General features: G+C 41.9%; 1 protein-coding gene across 2 annotated transcripts in view; it reads right to left on the bottom strand.

Annotated features, from left to right (window-relative positions):
- Nucleotides 1-24,390, bottom strand: part of KIF13B (kinesin family member 13B) — a 174,799-nt gene that overhangs the window by 40,712 nt on the left and 109,697 nt on the right. For both annotated transcript variants that reach the window (XM_040966250.1, XM_040966251.1), the window contains exons 22-32: nucleotides 20,514-20,684; nucleotides 19,074-19,231; nucleotides 18,076-18,208; nucleotides 14,147-14,293; nucleotides 13,508-13,537; nucleotides 11,899-11,998; nucleotides 10,683-10,809; nucleotides 9,542-9,597; nucleotides 7,873-7,997; nucleotides 6,233-6,409; nucleotides 3,600-3,692 (exon numbers count right to left, since the gene is read on the bottom strand). In XM_040966250.1, coding sequence (XP_040822184.1) covers nucleotides 3,600-3,692; nucleotides 6,233-6,409; nucleotides 7,873-7,997; nucleotides 9,542-9,597; nucleotides 10,683-10,809; nucleotides 11,899-11,998; nucleotides 13,508-13,537; nucleotides 14,147-14,293; nucleotides 18,076-18,208; nucleotides 19,074-19,231; nucleotides 20,514-20,684 — 1,317 coding nt within the window. The remainder of the gene's footprint in view (nucleotides 1-3,599; nucleotides 3,693-6,232; nucleotides 6,410-7,872; nucleotides 7,998-9,541; nucleotides 9,598-10,682; nucleotides 10,810-11,898; nucleotides 11,999-13,507; nucleotides 13,538-14,146; nucleotides 14,294-18,075; nucleotides 18,209-19,073; nucleotides 19,232-20,513; nucleotides 20,685-24,390) is intronic.

The raw sequence follows: 24,390 nt of genomic DNA, 5'->3' as shown, positions 1-24,390 counted from the left end.
GAGGAAATTCCTGACTTTGGCTTCACTCATTTCTGTTGTGATCAGCTGGGGAGTGAATCAGCAAACAGAAGCTCAGTCTCTCTGTTGTTCCCTCTCCAATTCTGCCTCTCAAGTAAATAAAATAAATCTTAGATATTTTTCACTTTAAAATCATCTTTTAGAACTCAGTATTTATGCAGTTCCATTGCAAAATCAAACCAAACTACACTAAAACAGAAACACTGGGCAGGAAAGACTTGAGAGGCTGGCCAAAATTATAATCACAATAATAACCATGTTTTAGGAACATATCACTCCCCTGGGGCGGCAGTACAGAGGAGGGATCCAAACACCTTATCAGAAAGCAGACTCGGTCTGGAGAGAGAATCGAGTGGAAAGAAGTACAAGGCGTCAGCCACTGCTCTAGGCAGCTGACTGAGGGTTGCACATTCAGAACGCAGGAGCTTCTCAGCCTGCCCCCAATTTTCGTCTCTGAGCAATTCAGTGGCCAAAACTCAAAGGAAAAGTACCTGGGTCAATTCTCACTCCCTGCACTTTCTTGTACAGCCATCCCCTGTTCCTCTCTTAACATGAGCTGGCTGCCACATAAATGTGACATTCACAAGTCTGTAAGGGTTTTTATTAAATAATTACTTCAAGTAGGCAGGCAATTTACTCTTCTCAAGAAAAAGCAGATCTTTTATTTACCTGAGAACTTCTTCTTTTTCTGTATATTTCCTATTTACTGATTTTGTTAATATTAGAGTTCTAGCACTATAAACTCATGTCTTGAGAATTCAAAACAGAAGTGGTACAATGGACAGCCTCATCCACTCAGCAGTCAGGAAAATTTGATTCACAAGTCTTTTGATAATTCCACAATCTTTAAAAATTGGGAACTTCTTTAAAAAATAGAAAAACTAAAAAACATATCCATATGCCACTGCATCTTAAATGCCACTGAATATAAGAGAAACAATTTTCCAAGAGAAAAAAACCCTGCCAATTTACTTGAAGACACTACTGATTTTAAGACATTCTAACTTGAATGATATTTTCAAATTCTCAACTGAGTCTTAGATAAAACATGAGAAAATTTTATTATAAGCTGGCTTACGTTCACAAGTCTTTGTCTCCTACAGTGATTCATTTGAGTCTTGCAATACCCATGAAAGAAAATCATCCTGACTTCATAGATGGCCAAGGAAGGACACACAATTAACCAAGAAAGCAAGCAGAGAGCACAGGTCTGCCGGCTCCCACACAGTATTCTTCTCATCACCACACAAACCCTTGCAGACATCATCCTGGCTTTGTAAGGGGATAAACATAAATAAAAGTCCTCGTGTGCCCTTTGGCCCAAGACTGTATCTTTTGGCATCTGCCCTGATGGCTAATGTAACATGAACACAACCCCAGCTCACAAAGGGGTCTCGGTTCTCTTGTTAAGACTATTCTTATGCAGGAAGCTTTAAGCTTCTCTTTTCCTTAGACTTTCTCAACTGATTTGGTAATGTAAAAACAAAGTGTCAAGTTAGATGTTTAGCTAATTATTCACCCACTCCATCTTATGAGGCTGTTTAAGTTGATTCATACACACACACACACACACACACACACACTCCCTTTTAAAATAATCTCAAAATAAAAATTATTTTTTTCAAAAGAAAAAAAAAAACCCAAGTGGGACAGAAAGACATGTGAAGGAAGATGAGGACAGAAACGTGAAAAGATAAGAATAGTTCACTATGGCGGTCACTATTCTCAACTTTGAGGCATTCAGAGTTAGGATCTGAAACAACCCATAAATTGTGTAGATGCATTGAACACACACTCAGTATCTAGATAAACCAATGCATAATTTTGCTTCAAGTCTTGCAAACAACAATGAATAAAGTAGGCAATCATCTATTACAGGGGCAGGCACTGTGGGACTGCAGGTCAAGTGACAGCTTAGAATGCCCCAATCCTTATTCGAATGCTTGTTCTATCTAGTGCACCTGTTCTTCACATATTCAACAGAGTCTATCAGCAAATCCTAAGTCCTGAGGTGGACAGCACAGGTGCTAGTGATGCAACTGGAGAGATTTCCCTCACCTTCCCCAACCCCAGGTCTCAAAGCCTCACTATTCCACTTGAAAGAAAATTCTCATTTCCACTTCCTCACTCACATTCAACTTGGGATGGCAAGTGTTGGGACAAGGGACTGCCCTTCTTTTCCTTTTTGACAGATTCCCTTTTTCCTAGGGTCCTTTCTTCTCCAATTCCTGCAAGAGATATGCCTACCACATCACCCAGCTGAGTGAAGAAATCTAATTCAGGGACTAAAAATCAGGAAGCACACACAAGCTCCTTCCTTCAGATTTCTCTCGGGGACATCTCAAGCTGCACTTGTCTGGATCTCTGCATTATCTCAATTAGTTCACAAAGGGAACTTGTCAGAGCAATGCTGACAGAGTCTGAGATTTTATTATGTAATACATGCACAACAAATCTGTACAAAAGCTCTCATTTAATCTGGTTTTTTTTTTTTTAAGATTTTGTTTATTTGAAAGAGAGAGAGAAGACAGAGGTCTTCCATTTACTGGCCCACTATCCAGATGGCTGCTGTGGCCAGGACTGGGCTAGGACAAAGTTAGTAACCAGGCGTTTCTCCCAAGTCTCCCACAGGCATATAGAGAGCCAAGCACTTGAGCCATCTTCTGATGCTTTCCCAGGTGCATTATCAGAGAGCTGGATAGGAAGTGGAGAAGCCAGGACTTGAACTGGTGTGCATAAGAGATGTTGGTAAACGGTGGCTTCACCCACTACAACACAGCACTGGTCTTAGCTCTCATTTAATCTTTAAAGGTCACCCTGTGGGAGGCTGGCTTTGTACCACAGCAGGTTAAGGCCACCACCTCCAAAACATTCCATATGGGTGTTAGTTCATGTCTAGCTGCCCCACTTCCAATCCTGCTTCCTGTTAAGGCTCCAGAAAAAGCAGAAGAAGATGGCCCAAATACTCAAGCGCCTGCCACCCATGTGAGAGACTCAGTTGAAGCTCCTGGCTTCAGCCTGGCGCATCTCTGGCCACTGGGGCTATCTGGGAAATGAACTGGCTGATGAAGCTCTCTCTCTTTCTCCTTCCCTCCCCCTCCATCCCCCACCTTTGTCTGCCTTTCAAATAAAGCAATAAATCTTAAAATCTACCCCATGTGGAAGATATTACTAACCCTCTTTCATAAATGAAAAACATTTGGGTTCAGAATACTTTATCCAAGTTTCCTTTGCTAATAAGTCACAGAAATAAAGATTTCAGTTTGACTGCAAAATCCAAAACAAATCTATGTTGCCTCTCTATAGAATATTACAATCCTGTCATCGTCTCCCAGTAAATAGGGGTTGATATGCTTTCCGAAAGTCAGGGCTGTCTTCATCAAACACCAAGGCCAGAACTTTTAAAGCCATAAGCACATTTAGCTATAAATTACCATGAGGAAATTCCTGTAAAAATCGATACCATTTCCCTAAATACACATTCTCTTAATACACGTTTCTTGGGTAGGTGGCTTTTCAGGGAGTTAGCTCTTTTTTACAGGTTTATTTTTGGCAAATTCAAGTTGCATATGATCCCTTACCTCTGGAATATTGGAAACAATTTCAAAAGTCACTCCACAGCCAGGAATAGAACTTCGATGAGACATCTTTTTTAAAAGACTCTGAGCGAAACCCTAGAGAAAAAAAAAATTAGAAACTATGGCTTCCCACCTCAACAGCTGAGTTAACATTAACAAAGAGACAGCATAAAGGATGCAGCATTCATTCTAAGCAAAGAAAAACAGTATATCTCCAACAAAGGTCAGTGACATCCCTACCACCTGACACAATATGTTCAACTTGGTCTTACAGCATAAAACCATTTCGGAGGCCCACAGTGTACAACCTGCCCTATACCAGTCTGTGAAAAGCACAGACCTAGCAGCTGGCAGCAGGCATCTGGCTAAACTCTGCTTCGATGCTACAGAAAGAAAACTGTTGACTTCTACACAATAAAATGACCTTCTAACTAGGATGTAAGCAAGCACCAGGGAGCTCACTTATTTCCCTCAGCACGATGGACATCTTGTTCCATGAATATTGACAAGTTCAGGCATTAAATTCTTGACCAAAGCAGGATCATTATGAAGAATGATTTAAGAGTGCCTGGTCATTGTTTATGCTGACTGCGCTCTTTGCACAGTTAGGAATTGAACTGCTGAATTAATGCAGAGATGACTCATTTGAAGATGCTGCTAAGCCTGAACATCCTGTAGAGGTTGAAAAGAGCAGCGATGAGGGCGGAATACAATTGGTGAACAAAGATAACGAGAAGGGAAAACAAGAAGCAGGCACTATCCCCCCCTCCAAAAAAAGGAAGCAGAAATACATGAAAAGGCCCTAAAGAAAAAAACTGTATTTACCTATTAAAACATATGTTGTTCATTTACTGTTTAAACACTCAAGAGGCTTTTTTAAAATTTGGCCTTGGAACCAGTATTGTGGTTTGGTTTAAGTTGACACTTGTGAAGTGGCATCCAATGTACAGGTACTAGTTCAAGACCCTGCAGGTCCATGTCCAAAGCAGCTCCCTATTAATGGTCTAGGAAAGGCAGGTGGCCCAAGTATTTGGATTCCTTTCCCTCATATGGGAGACCTGGGCGGCGTTCTCAGCTCCCGTCTTCAGCCTGGCCCACCCTCAGCTGCTGCAGCTAGTTTGAGACCGAGCCAACAGATAGAAGAATCTCTTCATCCATCCCTCCTTCTAACTCTGCCTTTCAATTTAATAAAGAATTTTAAAGTGTAAACTAAAAATTTGGGGGCCTTAAAATATATACCTTCACTAACCTACCTAATGGCAATTCATTTCATATTCCATGATCTTCAGCTAATTTTTAATAAAGCTGTTAGAACCTCAGAGTGCAAAGAGCCGGCCAATTCCCTCCCCCCGCCCCGCACTCCCTCCCTGTCTGCCCTGCAGTGCAGAGCCAGGGCCTGTCCCACAGATGAGGACAGAGCTACCGCTTTATCACAAGTGACGAAGGGTGATGTTGGGGTTCTTGTGACTTCACCTGTTTCTTACCTGAACAGAATTAATGAAGCTGGCCTGCCTATGTTAGGGTCATGTGGAAGGCTCTGTCCTTGCGAAAAGAATGAAATTTCTGAAATAGGGAGGGAAAATGGCAGCCCTGAATATACTTCTAAATCATTTCAAACCAGGAAAAGTAAAGGAACAACTCATGCCTGAAATGAAAAGCAGCCAAACAAGTAGAGGCTTGGTGGCCCCCAACATGGCCTTTTCTGTTGACGGCTCTGGAGGGATGATGGCTGTGCCAGGTGCGTCTCAGCCGGATGTCTAATTCACAATCCAAAATGCTCCCCAAGAGCAGCCTGCCTTTTTTCAACCCCTTGCAGAAGCATGAGAAAGGGAGGCAGAATGCAATGGGCAACACCCCCATATATATCTACAGCTAACCCTGTGACCTACATTATATTGAGGTTGGACTGCCAGGCTAAAGAGCTGCAATTTTAACAGCATTACCGCCAGTCTTCATTTTAAAGATTGATATCAGTGTGACATTTAGAACTAAGATTAATTTTTAGGGGTGGAGATTACATCTAGGAGTCTGTCAACCGTGACTGTGCTCTTTTAAAGGAAAAGATTTACTTTTATCCGCACTGGTTTCAGTCAGCATATGGAGGATGCCTCAGAAGAGGGGAGGGAAGGAAAGGGCAGTTAAGCAGGATCTTGAAAATGAGTCTCCCAAATCCTCACATGTGCAAAGAAGAAGTTCACAGTCTACCCAGAAGTTTTCCTCTAAAGCCTTTGACATGCCATAAGATTCCTCACAAGCCACAACACACCGCCCCCTGCCCCCGCCCGTCACGCCATGCTGCCCTGACCTGCCTTCCACACCATTTCCACACATGTGCTCCTCTCCTCCTTCCTCCCCTAAAGCCTCTGCAGACTCAATGCTTCATCGTCTCAACTGTCATCTCTCACACAGCACCCACTGCAGGCTTGCCAACAGTCCTATGAAAGACAACCCTGACAACCCCAAAGCCAATCCTGACAATCTGCCACTGTATGGCAGCCTCATGCAAACAACTAACTGCTGATTGGCCAGAAATGGTTTCCTGGACCCTGTTGGGACACAAGCAGAGCCATTCCTCCAAAGCCCTGCCTTCATGCCAAGCCTGCTGTTAAAGACACATCTTCAACTAAGAGCCTCACCTGCCGGCCATGCACATTGACACAAATCCTCTTGCGTAGCACCAGCTGCATGTCGGCGGGATGGCTGAGCTGGACTGTCACACGCACGATCAGGAACACTCGCTCATCACCAGGGGTGCCTTTACTGAGCTGGGGGCAGTTGTGTACTGCTGAGTCCCAGGAGGCTTCTGCTCTCACCTGCAGGGAAGACAGAGAGAAAGCATTATTTTCCTTGTCCCAGGAATCCATCTTGCTTTGAGCATAGGCCAGGCCAAAGTAAAGCTCTTCCATGAGAACTGCCCAGAAAAAGGCCATGGGGTGAAAGCAGGTGGCCTCAAACACCCGTGTCTGGGACATGCAAAACATGTTGTTCGTGCTACCGGACTTACTTGCAAAATAACTTTGAAAAAGTGCAAACAACATGGGGCTGGCATGCTACTTCTCTGCCCTGTGGCACTGGATCACATGTGAAAGCTGGTTTGTGTTCTAGCCACTGCACTTCCCATCCAGCTCCCTGCTTGTGGCCTGGGAAAGCAGTGGAGGATGGCCCAAGTCCTTTGGACCCCACACGCATGTGGGAGACCCAGAAGAAGCTGCTGGCTCATAGCTTCAGATCAGCTCAGCTCTCGTGGTTGCAACCATATGCAGAGCAAACCAGTAGATGGAAAACCTTCTCTCCCTCACCCTCCCTCTCCGTAAAATCTGCCTTTCAAATAAAAATGAATAAACCTTAAAAATGTTCAAACATTAGGAAATGTTGCACAATTCCATTCTCGTGTGTCCCTGTATAGATTTCATCAAGAATCACTAACATATAATATTTGATCATTTTGGCTTCTTTCTCACAGTGCATGCACATAGTTATTGCTGAACCCCATTCAAGTAAGGGCAGACAATTATCATATCCAGGAAATTTAACATAGATAATAATGCTATTATTTAAATAGAGGTCATTTTCAAATTTCTCCATTTTCCCAACCAAGAAAAACAAACTGTGTTTAACTGTCATGTTCCTCAATGTCAGATTGTTCCTCAGTCTTACTCTGTCAATCTGGACACTGACAAAAGGCACACTATGGTAAAGGCACCTCGCTAGAGAGTGCCTGATTCCTCACTGATAGATTCAAGTATTACAACCTGCTTAGTAATACTAGAAGTGATAGTGCATCCTCACAGCACCACTTCAGCTTTCCTTCTGAAAAGTTTCATGGTGTAATTTTTCAAATATAGTCACAAATAGCAAACAAATCCCTCATGTTTTATCTATCACTCAGATTCAACCTTGAAATCCAAGCCCTTGCTTTCATCTTATCTTTTTCAACAAGTCTTTGGTATAAGGAATTCCAAAGAAAAGCCTAAGCACCATGTGCTCGGATGGAACCCATTTTCACCCCAAGGTGTGAGGACCAGAGAGCCCAGCTCCTGGTCATTGCTGACCTCAACTGCTCATACCATGCAGACCCTGGACCAAGAAAGGAAGGAAAATGGGGACAAAATCTGATGCTTAACTTCCAGTCATCCTGGAAGTCAAAACAAAAGGTTTTCTATATTTTGAGAAATCCAAGCATTCAAATAATTACCTTGCTGATGATTTTAAAAGACTGGAAAGAGGTTTGGGAAACTACTTTATACCTGATTTTTCCCAGTTCCACTTTACTTACCTCCCCTTCATGCTGCTTTACAATCTGAAGTTCAAAAAACTCTTCCTCTTCTTCGCCAGTCAGGGTGGCATCCCACCCACCAGCTTCTGGGTCATCAAGATTATCCTGAGAGCTGAAATCATCAGCTGAAAGTGAAGACGTTCCATTAAATACTGAGATCATTTTAAAGGATAACCCCCACCAGCTAAATTTCAATGTGCTTATTATTAAAATTCTTTTGCTTCAAATTTCATTTGCTTTTTGCTCTCAAGTCTTACATGACCTTGATGATGACTATTTAATAGCTCACAGGTCTTACAGAGAAAGAACCTCGAGAAATGATCTTACCCGATATGCTATCCTGATGCCTTATTTTACAAGAGGGCAAATGAAGCAAGAATGCCAAAGAGATTGCCCAAGACCTGTGCCTAAATGCTAATGATAGGCTTGTACCTCAACTCCCTACCTTTTAATGCACAGGAGAAATGAGACATTAAGTGGCGGTAATTCCAGTTATCTGACAGTTAAGCTCAATGAAAAGATCAATCAGCTACAAGAGTTGAAAACTTCAGGTTTGCACCAGAGCCCTGTGATTATTCAGCTCCCAGCAACTCAGCCATCTTAACCTTGTGGGTGGACATGAGTACATCAGTAGCAGGGGAGTTTAGCATGTGCACAACATGAACAAAGGCCCAATCGTCTCTTTAGATATCCAGACTTAAGATATTCCTTATACTCTTTCTTCCCTACTATTTATTAACACCCATCCACAATCACACATAGACATAAAAGTCCCTCACCATTCAGAATGAGTAACACAAACATTAGCCAAGAGTCACACTCATCTACAAGGATCAAGCAAACAAGGTAGCATAAAGTCTTATGGCGAGGCATTAAAAACAAACAAATGCCATTTTATTAGCTAAACAGGCAGTGGAGTGCTTCAGTTTTACTCAAATATGAGGTGTCTACAAAAATAAGCTAAGAGGCGTGAGGTACTAAATACCTCAAATATTGTTATAACTCACCTTTAGCTCAGTGAACAAGGAGCACCAAGGACACCTAAATTGTCTATTTAGTAGAGTTCACTTCAACACACAGTTTTTCTGCAAATGTGTAGGAATCTAATTGCTGACTTTTATTTTTCATTCTTTAATCTACCTTTTCACTCTCTACTTTCCCTCCTTTAGCCAGAGTACGTGGGCAACAAAGCTGCAGGGAAAAAAAATGACAGCTATGTACAAAAGAAACAGGTAATGGCAAGAATTCCCAGAAGTAGGAGCTGTATTGGATAATGTGAAGAAAACAGCACAAGGATATATGCTACCTAAGTATTGATACTTATTAGTCCTTTTCACAAAGAAGTCCTTCCCTGTAAATCAAACAAGGTGATATTTTAGGTGCGGAGGAACAGCATCCCTTCTTGAGTGATAGCAAAACAAAGCGTAAGCAGAGTACTGTGGGGTATGGCAACTCAACATGAGTGAGCATCAGGGGAAGCAGACCTACCGCAGCTACAAAGACAGGACCATCCCATCCTTGGCCAACACCAGAGTCCATGGGTGTAAATAAAATGGACTCTAACCCTAAGTCGAAGGAACTGCCTGAAGATATACTCAGTTGGAGTCTCAGTGTTATTTAGGCACTAATTTGTTAGGGGTGTATCTTCATAAAACACCTCTGAGCTTACCATTTAAGTCAAGGAATATAACAGGAATGTGGGTTTCCATCCCAGGCACTGGAGTCCTGAAATACAGAGAATAAGTAGCACCTCAAATAAAGCATATTAATAATACCAACTGCATGGCACAGCCTTAATAATCATTCAGAGTCACCATAGGTCAAGAGGCAAGATCAACCCCAGGCATTGAGTTTACTAGAATTTAAAATGAAAGATGTCACGAAGACTTAACTGTGATAGGTAATTCTTTAATCATTTATTTTTATTGGAAAATCAGATATACATAGAGGAGGAGAAACAAAAAGGAGGAGAGACAGAGAGAAATATCTTCCATCTGATGATTCACACCCCAATGACCACAATAGCTGGTGTTGCACAGATCCGAAGCCAGGAGGCAGGTCTCCTGGCTTCTGGGTCTCCCACGCAGGTGCAGGGTCCCAAGGCTTTGGGTCATCCTCTACTGCTTTCCCAGGCTACAAGCAGGAAGTTGAAGGGGAAGTGGGGCTGCTGGGATTAGAACCGGCACCCATATGGGATTCCGGCATGTTCAAGGAGAGGACTTTAGCCACTAGCCCACAGCGCTGGGCCCATGATAGGTGCTTCTTATGCTCTCATACAAGAATTTAAATCTTGTAGGATACACACACACCTACTTATATTGAAGCTCCCTTGTTTAAACTTCCTTTCTTACAAAAGGTTTTTAAGGAGTCCATGACGCCTCACTTGCTGTTTTTAATTTCTATGAAGAGGCACACAGTGTTTGCTGACTGTATAGTCTATGCCAGCACCAAAACCAAAATCTGGTGGAGATGCAATTTTCTTATGACCCAACAATTTTTTAATGGAATGACCCAAGTAATTAACACATTAACTTTTTTAAATGCTGAGCACAGTGGTACTAAATATCGACTTTGATTCTCAGAAGTCTTAATTACTTTGGCCAATAAAAATATTATTTAATAAAACAGTTTCAGGCCACGGTTATTTCATCCACAAAAATAATTTAACAGTTCCCTTAATCCAAACAACTTTATCCCCTTACACAATTATGAATCTTTCATTAATTGCACCATATATCTGAACATCCAAACTCAGAACAGGCAGCCTAGTGGGTGTTCAGAACAGACATGTTCCCGTGCAGGGTTCATACCATTCTGCAGGGGCCCCTGGAATCCCACTGCCAGCAGACGGGACCATCACTGCATTTCTTTCCTCAGTGAGAGTCAGCCGCATCTCCAGGAGCTGTGCCTCGCGGTCAGTGTCATCCTCTGTTTTATCTACAATGTCATGAAACAGAAATGTCAGGTGCTATTTCTACTTTTGTCCTAAGTGCTAGGCCGAGCAGAAGCAACTTCTAAAGGAGCTGAGTGCATCAAAGGACAAGCAAGCTTACCACAAATCATGAACACCTGGTAACCTTGGGACACTAAGCAGCAGACTGAATCCTGGGGCTAGCTCCCTTCCTGCCTCCTTCTGGCCACAAACAGAAAAGAGTTTCACCAGTCTCAATGCTATCTTTGTTGGGGTCAGAAATTCTCATCCAGAAACGTTTCAAATGCCAACTCTGAAGATCAACACCCACCATGATGACACATCACAGTTACAAGCACACGTAAATTGAGGAGCTGCCATCTCCCCACATCCTTCACACCTACAATGTACAAAAGCCCAGTGCTGCATAACCTGGGCAGCCATTTCCCCCTCATGGGTCACGCTGCCATGTGGAGGTGGTCCCGGGCTGTCTCCCAGCAGTGCCCCCGCCTCTCATCCTACTATCTGTCTCTGCTAGCTCCTTCCCACAATACCTGGGCACAACTTCTCTGGCCTGTTGTCTGTACCAGACCAATGAACCTTGCCAGGGAGTGCTCCCAATAAAGCTTGCCTTGAGCTGACCAGTACTTTGTGTGGTTGCCTGTCTATGAACCCAAACTCAAACCTTATACTAAGACCAGGTTCACCTGTATTTTGGTTATTGGGTGTTATTAGTGGCAGAAAACCAATGAAGTCAGGTGTGCACAGGCACGGGTAGATGCCAGCCCATGGAAGGCCCCCGTGGAACAGCACATAAGAAACTTGCTTAAAGATACGAGGACTCTTTCAGACAAGAAATGTTAACTGCTTTTACTAAGTAATCTTTAAGGGATGACACAAGCTTTGCAGGTTGTATTTCTTCTTTGCTTATTAAGGGGTTAAGTGGGAGAACCAATGCCAGCATTACAACAACTGAATGGACAGAATACAAACTTTCATGTTCTTGCTTTCCTCGTTCCTGACATGTTCATCTGGCATCAAATTTATATGGCTACAAATGGGAATCAATCATGCACGGATCTGGTGGAGGGAAATCCTGAACTTGCTTTTCGTACCATGTTTACTGTCGAGCTTTTGGAGCTGCTGATCCAAGTACTCCTGACGTTTTGTTAACGCATTCAGCCATTTTCTACGTAGTCTCTCTAAATCACGATCCTGAAAGAGAACAAGTGAAATCATATCCAACACCATGTCAAGACAATGTATCCAAAAGTGATGCTCCATCTTACCTAACTCTAACGAAGAGTCTTCAAAACGTCCAATGTGTCACCAAGAAAACAAGATTGCATGGCTTTCAATTCTTTTTAAACCAAGAGAAGCTTCTCTTAATTCTACTTTCCCATAAACTTGGTGAAATACCCTCATGTGCTTCAAAAACACCAAGTAGCACACAACAGTCTCCTGGTTACTGCCACCCGTAGCTCAGAACAGTGTTCTTCTTGAGACTGTTTCTGAAAGGACAGTCACTGGGATCCAGAACAAGTCTGCTAGTCTGACTTCTCCAGACTCAAGGGATGAACAAAGAGTCATCTACAAGGCTTCCCCCAGCCCCGGGCAGAACTCACTAACAGTACTCAACAATTCTCAAACTCATACAAATTTCTACACCCTGGAACCATCAGAAGGATGCCTCAAAATTTGCAACCACACTTTCCACACATTTCATTAACTTCCTGAAGACAACAACAAGGAAATGCTTCTCTCCTCAGTTTTATGCCTTTTGGGGGTGACAGGGAAAAAGGACAGGATTTGTTATCAACAGACTGACAACTCCACCAGTCAACACCTGCCTACACGACAATCTTACTTCATTTCCTCTGGTAATGAAGTTACACGACTGGGTGGGTTGGTGGAATGCCGCACACATGTCGAGGATCTGGATTTCACCAGGGCACTTAACCAAATGGCCCGTGACATTCTTGTGGACAAGATGGAGAAATGTGCAGTGCATCTACTTGAGTGAAATCACAGAGGAATCAAGCATCTCATCCAAAGATTTGTGATTAATGGAATAATGTCAGCTTAAAAGAAGTCTCCTCCGCAGTACCATAGGATTTCATCTTTTAACCCTATCTGACTCAAGGTTTTTATCTGTGCCTTATAGGAAGACAGACATTTCTATCAAATTACAATGATGCAACTCCAGGAGAGTGACTCTATGGGATGACATAATCAGGCTCCAAAGAGCTTCTGACAGTCCTAACTGATGACTAACAAGATGAAACTCCACAGACAAACAGAATCCTGCAGAAGATTAGAAAAGAAGGGCTGAAAAACCTTAAATGACTCCAGGAAAAGTTAATATGGAAATATTCAAATATGGAAGCCCATTAGGACAGAACACAGGCTCAGGGTGAGCTGATGGCAACAGTGCAAAGTGTGGGCAACTCCGTTCAAAGGCAGAAAAAGTCCAGGGAAGAGCAGCTGGAGAATCAGATCTTCAGGAGAGCCTGGGGTCGGAAAGGGATAAGGGTCACACGATTTTTCTGCTGTTCTAGGAGACAACATTCATTGTTTCCTATTTTGTTTTATTTTCAGAAAAGACAGCATTTGAACCAAAATTAATTGTTTAATTATTAGCAATTAACACTGCAGAGATCCAGGAATGTGCAATTATGTACTTTAATCAAGCTGATTTGATGAGGCTAACAAGTGCTAAATTACCTGGTAGCTGTCCATGTCTTCCTCTTCCTCCTACAAGAAAAATATATTATATAGCACCAGACTATGAATCTGAGAGGACTGGCTGCACTAAGCAGTCTGAACCATTCCTCAGGGTTGATACTAGGGAATCCAACTGATACACTGTGGCATCTCCCACCCACCCTGGCTCCCACCCACTGGGAGTTCTGTAGTTGTCAGGAAGCAGAAGGAAAACCTTGCTCTTAGCACAGGAAAATGAAGAGCATTCTTCTGACCTTTTCGGGAACCAGTACAATCCTCGCCCTGCTGGGTTTACAGTCCCACTCACAAGGGGAAATCAGACACCTGCTGGCAAGTAGTCTTTCCAAGCCAGTGGGGGGTTTCTGCCGAGGGGTGGGGCCCCTGGGGAGGTTGTCTGACAGGGTGGAGATTTGGGAGGCTGATAGGTTTTAACCCTTGGTTTGACAAGTGCCTTACAGTGCGCTGCAGTGATTCAATGGAGATGTGATACACTTTAACAAGAGCAAAAGCAAATCAGGCATCACTTTCTAAGGTATCAAAGGACAGACTGAATGAACCCATCATAGGAGGCAGCTTTCTGACAAGCTCCTGGGGCTGCCCTCCCATTCCCACAAACCGGCAAAAGGCACAGAAACTTACATGGACGCTCTCTTGAGCTTTAGGGGCTCTGAGTGGCCTGACCTTCACACAGCCAATGCCAACAGACAGTATACATTCTTCCATCAGCGGTAAAGTCCCAGACTCTTGCACAGACTTCACTTCAACCTGGACTCGCCGGGACTGGCCCTGGGTCACAGATCATTTTAAGTAACAGAGTTAAGTTTGTTGACTTTCAAACTTTTGGTTTAGAGAGACTCCTACAGGCCGATGTTGAGAAAACTACTCAGCCTTTATGACACTATCTCACTCCATTTCACGAATGTCGGAAGTACTAAAATATAAACTTCAAAACTGATCAAGAAAAATTACCTCCCTCCAAAGTGAGTAGACAGACACAGATTATATCCTTTGCATATTTTTTCAATCAAAAACACATTAAAAGAAAACACTCTAACAGAAGAAATACAAACAGCTGGCCAACAAGAAATATTCAGCTAACTGATAATCAGACAAATTACAATAAACATAATACACCTTGTTTTCACTTATTAAACAAGAAATTACCATTTACAATTTTTCAATTTATAATATTGCCTTAGGGCTTATGAAACATCATTTCCTACATGGTAGTCAGGAATTTCAATTGGTACAAACTTTTTGCAAAGCAGTTTGACTTAAAAATGTTAGCTTCTTGTAACCCAACACAGTAATTCAAATTTCTAAGAACTGGCTCCACAGAATCTCAAATACTTATGCCTACACAGAGAATAAGAAGGAGGGTAACACTGACAATGTCCTCAACCAACTGTGGTACATATAATACAATACTGCGCAGTCACAATACATTGCTATAGAAAGACATAGTAAATTAAATTGCCAAATCATATGACCTACTTTAAAAAGCCACCAGAGTTAGAACTAAAGACTTGCAACCACAGCCTCAGGAAAACAAAGTTGACATTGCACAAGGAAGAGCTGCTGGGGACATTGCTCAGCTGCATGTTCCCAGGTACTGTGACACCCAGGGAAAGTTGGGGCTGGCATCCCATGTGGATACTGCTCCCAGGAGAAATGCTAAGTGACCATGTAGTACCAAGGAAGCAAATTTTTAAAAAGAGCATTCCCAGCTTTCCCAAATTGCTTCTAACATGGTTTACAAAATTTAGGGTGGAAAAACAGCATTTGAAAATGGATTCAAAATATTCAATTTCAAGTGAATATCCTTGCCCTCCTCCATCAGATAGCAGTTCTTCATATAATCAACAAAACCAACTTAGGCAATCATTGGTCCTATCAAGCTCCATTTGAATAGATAGGATACAGAAGCCTTTTGATTTAATGTTTTCCAAGGACCATGCATCAAACACATTGTGGGGAAAATATCTCAGAAAACAACTTAATAGTCTAAAATATTTCCTATTGGCTACTTTTGGTACATTTTTTGAGCCAGAAAGTGACCTATTCTGAAGGTGTACTTGAGTGTGTGTGCCTAAGAAGGAAAAAAAAGGGAGGGTGGGAGGCTAGGATCTGAATGGATCACTATCCCATAGTAAAGCCGTGAGAGGTAGAGGTAAGCTGACTAAAATACCTGTCACTGCCGATACATAACCATGCTACCTGAAAACAACAGAAATAGCAAACGGGGCTGGTGTAGTAGCATGCCAATCTTGCCTGCAGTGCTAGCATCCCATAGAGTCACCAGTTCTAGTCCCAGCTGCTTCATCTCCTATCCAGTTCCCTGGATGATCCAAGGCTGTGGGACCCCACAACCACATGGGAGATCCGGAAGAAGTTCCTCACTCCTGGCCTCAGATCAACTCAGCTCTGCCAACTGTGGCCATTTGGGGAGTGAACCAGCAGATGCAAGATCTCTATCTCTTCTCTTTGTAAACCTGCCTTTCAAAATAAATAAACAAATTTTAACCCTTCTTCCTCACACACACAAATCCTGCATACACAGCAATTGTAATCTTAGCAGTTGTGTTCTGCCACTTTCCTGTTAAACAACGATACATCTGATTTTCAAACAGATTAAACTGAAATAAGCCTAGCACTCAGAACCTCTGCACTGGCAGTCAGGTTTACGTGGTTGTTTTTTCTGTTTTTCAGCTTGACCTATACAGGATTTCTCCTCACAGGAAGTGCAATGCAGCTTTCCTGTTTTTACGTTTTGTTTTGTTTTTAGACTTTTCTTTAACATTGGGAATGCAGATATACAGAGAGAAGACAATACAGAGAGAAAGATCTTCCACTTCCTTAATAGCTCTGCTAATGGCCTGAGAAAAGCAGAGACCAAGGCCTAGTGCTAGAACCCCTGGACCCTCATGGGAAACCTGGAAGAAGCTATTGGCTCCTGGCTGTGGCCTGGCCCAGACCTGGTAGTTGTGGTCATTTAGAGAGTGAACCAGCAGATCGAAGACCTCTCTGTCCCTCTCCCCAACTATTTAAAATAACAACAAACAAAAAAAAAAAGGAGAGAGCGAGCAAGCTTGTCCTGATAAACTTAACACATCTTTGAACACTTTCAGGAAAGAATGTCAGAAGTATGAAAAGCATGACAAATACTTGAATATTCTACTGAAACTAAGCCATGGAAAATTGGTCTTGCCTTCCAGTAGACAAATTTCCAAGGCAGCCAAGGAAGGGATCTATATATATATTTTTTAACAGACGCCCAGAAAAAAAAAAGATGTTCTTCACACCTTTAAGAATCCCATTTTATAGATACAAATCTTATGCTTTAATTTAAAATCATCCCCTTTTGCTGTTACTTGCTCATGTGTGAATGTACTTGCTAAAACTCCTGTACTGGGGTCAGAGAATGAGTGTTCTAACCATCCTGAAACATTCAGAAACGTAAGTATCTCAGCAAACATTCTCCTTCCTTTTGCCTTTTTATATGGAGCTTCAAATGCTTCCTACTTTCAAAAACATTTAATATTTTACTCAATTTTAACAACATGGATACTCTCATAGGTCGCAATAACTTACCAAGTGCTAAATTAACATAAAGCACAGCAAGAATACTTTCAACTTGAATAAGCAAATTATATCAAAATTCCCCCACTATTTTAAAAGAGATTTATTTATTAATTTATTTTGAAACATGGGGTTACAGAGAAGAGACATCTTCCATCCACTGGTTTACTCCCCAAATGGTCACAAAGACTGGAGGTGAACTAATTGGAAGCCAGAAGCTTCTCTTGGGTCTCCAATGTGAGTACAAGGAGGGACCCAAGCATCTAGGCAATCCTGTGCTGCTCTCCCAGGTCATCAGCAGGGAACTGGATCAGAAGTGGAGCTGCTGGCACTGGAACCAGCGCCTGCCTATATGGGACATGCTGGCACATCAGGCAGACACTTACTGTGCTACATCATAACACTGGTCCTATCTTGCTTACCTGACTGTGCTAACTATTCATGAGGCAATCAGGGCTAAACACCCACCTCTTCTACTCCATATGCTTCTGTTGTATGAATTCTGGTTCTGACTCCTATCCCTGCAGCCGCATTGAACAGCTCCCTTGTGTCAAACACTATTCTCTCTATACAGTATGCCTCTTACCTGTACCTGAATCCTATGGAGTTGGTGTTATCATCCCCACACTATAGAAAAAGAGACTATGAAACTTTCTCAGACACAATCACAACACAGTACAGCCAGGAGAGACCCAAGCATGTCACACTTGATTGCTAACTCGTCCAGCTAAGTCATATTGCTTCTCCTTGTCTTCTTTGAAGTCTTCCAGGACAGCTTATCTTTGTCTTACTTAACACTAACATAAGTTGATTTTATAATATAAATAGTAATATACAAGGAAAGAAAATACACAGGAAGAAGGAGACAACTTTAACTGAAGAAATGGACTGGGTTAGTCCAGATTCCATCAGCATCAGCATTTCTGCTAAAAGGACTCCAGTATTATGTTTTCTGGGAGCAATAATACAAGCATTCACAATCTTCTTACCTGTCGGAGTTGGAAGATTCCTCCTGTTGGGACATCCTTTGCAGAAACCACTTCTACGGGGCAGTAGTCACCATTCTCATTCTGTTCTAAGATTTGAACCCAGAATTCCAACTTCCTGGTAACTTCACTCCATCTAAGAAATAGTTGAAGTTCTTGGAAAATCATACATTTCTATTTCAATACAGGCAGCTTAGGACTCCTACTCACAACAGTTAACAAAAAACAATGACCTCCAAACAAGAGTAATTCAGGAGAAAATCTATACATATTTCAGTGAGTGACATGCACGTGCATGCAGCATATGTAATGAAGATAAACTCACAGTAGAACTAGAAGGGGACCCTTCATTTTGTTCAAAGAGGTATGATATTGACAAACCCATTCCAAAGTGGTTATTCTAAAGCTTGAGCATTCCAAACAAGTGTACCAAAGTTTGTTCAGGAGCAGCCTTTCATAGGAAGGCCAACAGAGTGCCTTAATGCTTACTGACAAACATTTCTTTCTTTTTCAGGAAAATCAAGGAGAAACATCTCACCTTCTAATTTAGTGTCTGCTAAAATTTACTAAATGGAAAAAAAAAGCCTTATTGATTCCTTTTTGGTTCTTCCATTTCAGTTAACAGACAAGTCTATCTCCACCCATCACTGACACTATACAAAAGAACTCCAGAAGGCAAAGTGAACCTCAGTGCTAGAGTGGGTCTTGATCACCCCTCAGGGCAGCTGCTTAGAAGGAATTCATACTACGGAGTGACTAGCCCCCCAAAATTCGTTCCACTGTTTCTTCTTAAGCAGCTGCATTCATTTTTTCCCATCACTGCTCAAAGCTCACTTCCTTAGTCAAGTTCAACCGCATGATTAATAACCTGCAGCTAACGCCATCTGTCTGTGGAAAACTGCTAATGCTCAAGAAGCAGCATTCCTCCTAAGTGACACCACTGATCTCAAGCAAGTTTTAAAAGCTGTACTGGAGTTCAAGGGAAACTCTTTAAGACTCACCTGTCCCGAAGACTACGTGTTTTTGCTTGAATGATTCCCAAGTCCCATAGGGCTGGGTTTTTCCGAGGATCATTCATTTTATGTCCATATACTTCAATTGCCAATGCCCCTTCCGAAAGATGCTCAATGAAGTCTTCGGTGATGTTAACAGAAAACTCCTGAAACACAATCGCTCATTTTAGAGGAGCAAACACTTCCCAGTAATCTAATGCTTATTTGTAACAGACATCACATAAAGTTAATCACACCAGCATGAAACTGAATATGTGTCTTAGGTACAGAACAGAACTGTCATTTAACACTCTGCATCAATGCTCAGATGGCCTAATGTTCTTTAAAATAGGGTAACTGAATTCAATACAAAAGTAAGTGGAATGCAACAAGGTAGCTGTGTGCTGCTGTAAAAAGTTTTCCCCAATCTTTCAGAGGTTAACTTTAGTAACAGAAAATAACAATCACTAGAGTACAAACATAACCTAATCTAAAAAGAAAAGTTCCCCCAACTTCTCAATCTTTATAAAACAGCATGTTGCAACAGGATTTAGCCCTCACACAGTTTATTAAAGAGCCATGGGATGTTCGGTCTTTGGCAGAGCCCCCTGTTCCCTCTCACTTACTCATCGGTACACAAAAGGCACATCTCTGCTGTAAACAAAGGAGAAGGCAACACAGTTCTCAGAAACAATGAGGTGGATTAAGAGTGGTGTTACCAGCAGAAAAGGGCCCAGAGCCTGACCCACCAGGTCCCTAGTCCCCAGCAGACTGCCCTCTCTGCAGCAGTCACCTTCTGAAAACAAGTACTATCATGAACTACAAATGCGGCAAGGAGCAAGCCACAGAGTAACAACACACCAAGCAGAGCTTTAGAGAAAGCAAGTTCCTGTTGGTTCTGTATCTTTTCTTTTCTCTACAATATTATTAATCTTTTACATTCTTTTCCCAATAATCTAATTCAAAATACAACTCTTCTAGGAGAAGAGTACACATATATGAGAATACTTCCAAAAGTTCATAAAAAAAGGGGGAGAGGAATGAAAAGTATATTTTTGGCACAGAAACAGTTGAAGTCCATGCAGGTTTTTTTTTAATGGCATATTTTTTCATGACATTTCTAAACATTTCTTAAATGCACTAATTTCAAAATTTTTGTATCAAAATACATATATGCTTTCTTTCCATTTTCTACAAACTTTTAAAAATATCATAACATACATACACATATATGTGTATACTTAAATACAGATATCCACACACAAACCCATTAACTTTGAACTCAAGAGTTAAACACACTGATACTTTTGTTTCTGGCTAAGGCCCTATTCCAAGACACTGTTCTAAGACTATTTAATGGCATAATCATTCCAAGAAATAAGGTTTGGGTTTTTGCTGGTTTGTACAGGTTTAATTTAAATGTTCACCTAGTGTGGAAAGCAAACTCACATTGCAGTGATCAAAAACAACCATGCAGTGGGGTTCCTTGCCAGCAGCAGAGGAGGAGGTGTCCACCTCGGGGGCCACGGTGACCGGCTCCTGCTGATCCCAGAAGCTGTATTTGCAGAACACAAAGTGGGACAGGTGCTGTGGCAACCCAGTGGCTTGGAGTATCTTAACCTGTAAGAGAAAAGCAAGCTCAGTTTGCTTTTTAAATCAGAAGGTTCCAAGAAGCAGTTTGAGACAGAGGTAGGGGTTTTGGTTTTGACTACGTCACTCACTGATAGTTTCTGACAGCAAAACTGTATTTGTGAAATGAGGGTAACAACTGCCACATTTAAGTGACAGACCCTAATATGGGGACAATGATCTTGATGATAAAGGTGCGTGTTGTAAAGCATTTAGAAGCTGGTGAAGCACTGTAACCAACTCAGATGAAAACAGTCCTGATCCATCCACACCATTCTCTGACACGTTTGGCTAACCACTGGTGTCTTCAGAACACAAGACCGTTAACAACCATGAATGAAAAACAAAGTCAGTGTACGTGACAATGAACCACAAAGTTAGCAAACAGCAAAACATTTACTTGATATTTTAACTACGAAGAATTGAATACATAAGTAGAAACAATACATACTACTACAGCATTATTGTTTTTTTAGGAGAACTTCAAAGGCACTGGAAATGTGTACATTCAAGAGCTGGCGGGGACAGTGGAAGGAAGTGAAGTCAGTGAGAATTGACCATCTCTGTGCTGTTTCCTGAATGCTTCCCTATGCAGAACGATGGAGCACATGATTTTCATCACAACAAAGTGTAGAGAAAGATATACCTAATCAGAACCAAATATTCCCTACAGGAAATGTCCAAATCAGATCTAAAGTACCCAAATATTCTTAGTATTTCTTTTGCAAGACAGCAATAAGGATGATTTTTACCTTGGATATGTTGTGAGAAGTTATAATACTCTAAAACTCCTTCAACTATGAAGCAAACCAAAGCATTAAGTTAATTACATCATACTAGGCTATGATTTTTTAAAAAGATTTATTTATTTATTGGAAAGCCAGATATACAGAGACAGGAGGAGAGACAGAGAGGAAGATCTTCCGTCCGATGATTCACTCCCCAAGTGACCACAACAGCCGATGCTATGCTGATCCTAAGCCAGGATCCAGGAACTTCTTCTGGGTCTCCCACACGAGTGCAGAGTCCCAAGGCTTTGGGCTGCCCTCAGCTGCTTTCCCAGGCCACAAGCAGGGAGCTGGATGGGAAGTAGAGCTGCCGGGATTAGAACTAGCGCCCATATGGAATCCCGGTGTGTTCAAGGCGAGGACTTTAGCCACTAGGCCACACCGCTGGGCCCTAAGCTATGATTTTTATAAACCCAATTCCACATCACTGGATATTGATCATACAATGTATGCTTTACCTAATCACTTTCCACATGGTGTATGAGTTAATCTACCTGCAGTAAATTTACCTTAATTTTAAATTTAATTGAAATAAGTCACAACACTTTGTTTCAGTTTACATAGTTCACCAACCACAAATACAAACTTAACATTTCTGTAAGCATTAGTAACGCCCAGGCAATAATCCCACAAGGCAGATGACTTTATTTTCCTCCATTTCAGGCATCATAGAGGGTGAGCATCCAATGGGAACCTTCCTTATAACTGTATCATAACAACTGTGATGTCAACCAGAGTTTGAAGCATCCGGACACCAACTTCCCAACAGGCTATGTAGAGTGGACTCACTAACTCTACTTACACCTACAAGCCAAACTGAGTAGCTCAGTATTCTATAATTTTTCATGACATTCTAAAAAAATTTTTTTTCTTTAAATTTTTATTATATTCTTTAAAATGAAAAGGTATGTTGGTGCAAGTGTTGTGACACAGCAGGTAAGGCCAGCCTCCCATATGGACACTGGTTCAACCCTGGCTACTCCATTTCTGATCCAGCTTGTTCAAGACCTCTGGCAATTCTAAATTTTAAAAGTCTGCCGGGCCCAGCAAGATGGCTCAGTGGCTAAGTCTTTGCCTTGTTTGTGCTGGAATCCCATATGGGCACCAGTTAGTGTCCTGGCTGCTCCACTTCCCATTCAGCTCCCTGCTTGTGGCCTGAGAAGGCAGTGGAAAATGGCCCAAAGCCTTGGGACCCTGCAACCACATGGAAAAATTGGAAGCTTGTGGCTCCTGGCTTCAGATCACCTCAGCTTTAGCCACTGTGGCCATTTGCGGAGTAAAGCAGTAGATGGGAAGATCTCTCTCTATAAATCTGCCTTTCCAGTAAAAATAAAAATAAAATATTTTTAAATGTTTTTAAAAAAAATCTCTGCCGCTTATCAACTGTTGTGCAGGTACAAATTACTTAAATTCATTTTTTTTTAGGTTTAATTTCTTCCTAGAGAAAATTAGAGCATTAACAACCATAATGTTTTGAGTAAATATTCAGTATACACTTCTTGGTGACTGGATTCCACCTGAAAGCTACATTTACCCATTGAATTTAATTATAATTATAACGTTGAAATTAAAAAAAAAAAAAAAACAGGATTTAACATGCTGAACACTGCTGTATACACAAGTTCCCAGGGATTAAGAACACCAGGAATGCAGTTTGTCCACGTATCTAGAATATGGCCTGTTTGAGCTTTAAGCTTTTACATGCACACATGGAAACCACCACAAGGTGTCAGAGTATCACAGACTTCAACCCAAAGCTACTCAAAGTCCGAAGGCAAGGAACGCCAGCAGGTGCTGGCCTTGCTTGAGGTTTCAGAATACACTACACCTTTTCTTTTTAAAGATTTATTTATTTTTATTGCAAAGTCAGATATACAGAGAGGAGGAGAGACAGAGAGCAAGATCTTCCGTCCGATGATTCACTCCCCAAGTGACCGCACTCCTGGTCGATCTGAAGCCAGGATCCAAGAACCTCTTCCAGGTCTCCCACACGGGTGCAGGGTCCCAAAGCTTTGGACCGTCCTCGACTGCTTTCCCAGGCCACAAGCAGGGAGCTGGATGGGAAGTGGAGCTGCCGGGTTAGAACCGGCTCCCATATGGAATCCCGGTGTGTTCAAGGTGAGGACTTTAGCCGCTAGGCCACGCCGCCAGGCCCCACTACACCTTTTCTTAGTGTTACTAAAAATATTATTGTGCATCTTGTGTTATGGAAAAATAAATCCAAACTTTCTTAGAGCCAGTGATAGTCATCACTCATGTCTTAAATCTCTAAGTCCCTTTGATTCTCCACTCACCACCCTACACACTAGCATTGTTTATTTTTCATTCTTTTTTTTATCTAAAAAGCTATCAGAGTACAGTTTCTTTAAAAATCACTTCCCACTGAAAGAAGTCATGTTGCTTGTAGAAGTGGCTAATTACAGTTCTGGGACAGAAAATGAGTAAGATAAGCCCAGAATGCTCAGAACAACTACAAAACAAGCCAGTGATCTCAATCTGTGAGGACACAGTCAAGTGGCCCTGCCAGCCAAAGATGGCACTGCGTGACTGCCAATACAGGTACTTGATACGAAGGATTGAAACACATTAAATCCCAAAGAGTGAGACGCAAGCGACTACAGGCACATGGAGCCAGAGCCTCAGGATTAGATGGAACCCAAGAGACACTTCAAACTCCATTTGCAAGAAAACTGAACACCTATACTGTGACAGTAAAAGAGTAATAATTTGAGATCATCACACCATGGTTATGCAGGGTTTTTCAAAGTAGTCATTTTGGGGGAGACTTACTAACCTATTTGGGCTGAAACAGTATGCCTGTGATTGCTTCAAAACAGTCCTGAGGGAGGAGGCATCATGGACGTGGCTCTAATACACAGCACAGCCAAAACAAAGCTGGTCTGTGAGCT

The sequence above is a fragment of the Ochotona curzoniae genome, unplaced genomic scaffold (assembly GCF_017591425.1).
Source record: "Ochotona curzoniae isolate NIBS_2020 unplaced genomic scaffold, NIBS_Ocur_1.0 scaffold_4505, whole genome shotgun sequence".
In the NCBI taxonomy this organism is placed as follows: domain Eukaryota; kingdom Metazoa; phylum Chordata; class Mammalia; order Lagomorpha; family Ochotonidae; genus Ochotona; species Ochotona curzoniae.
The sequence above is the reverse complement of the archived record's forward strand: the minus strand, read 5'-3'. Positions and strand labels throughout refer to the sequence as shown.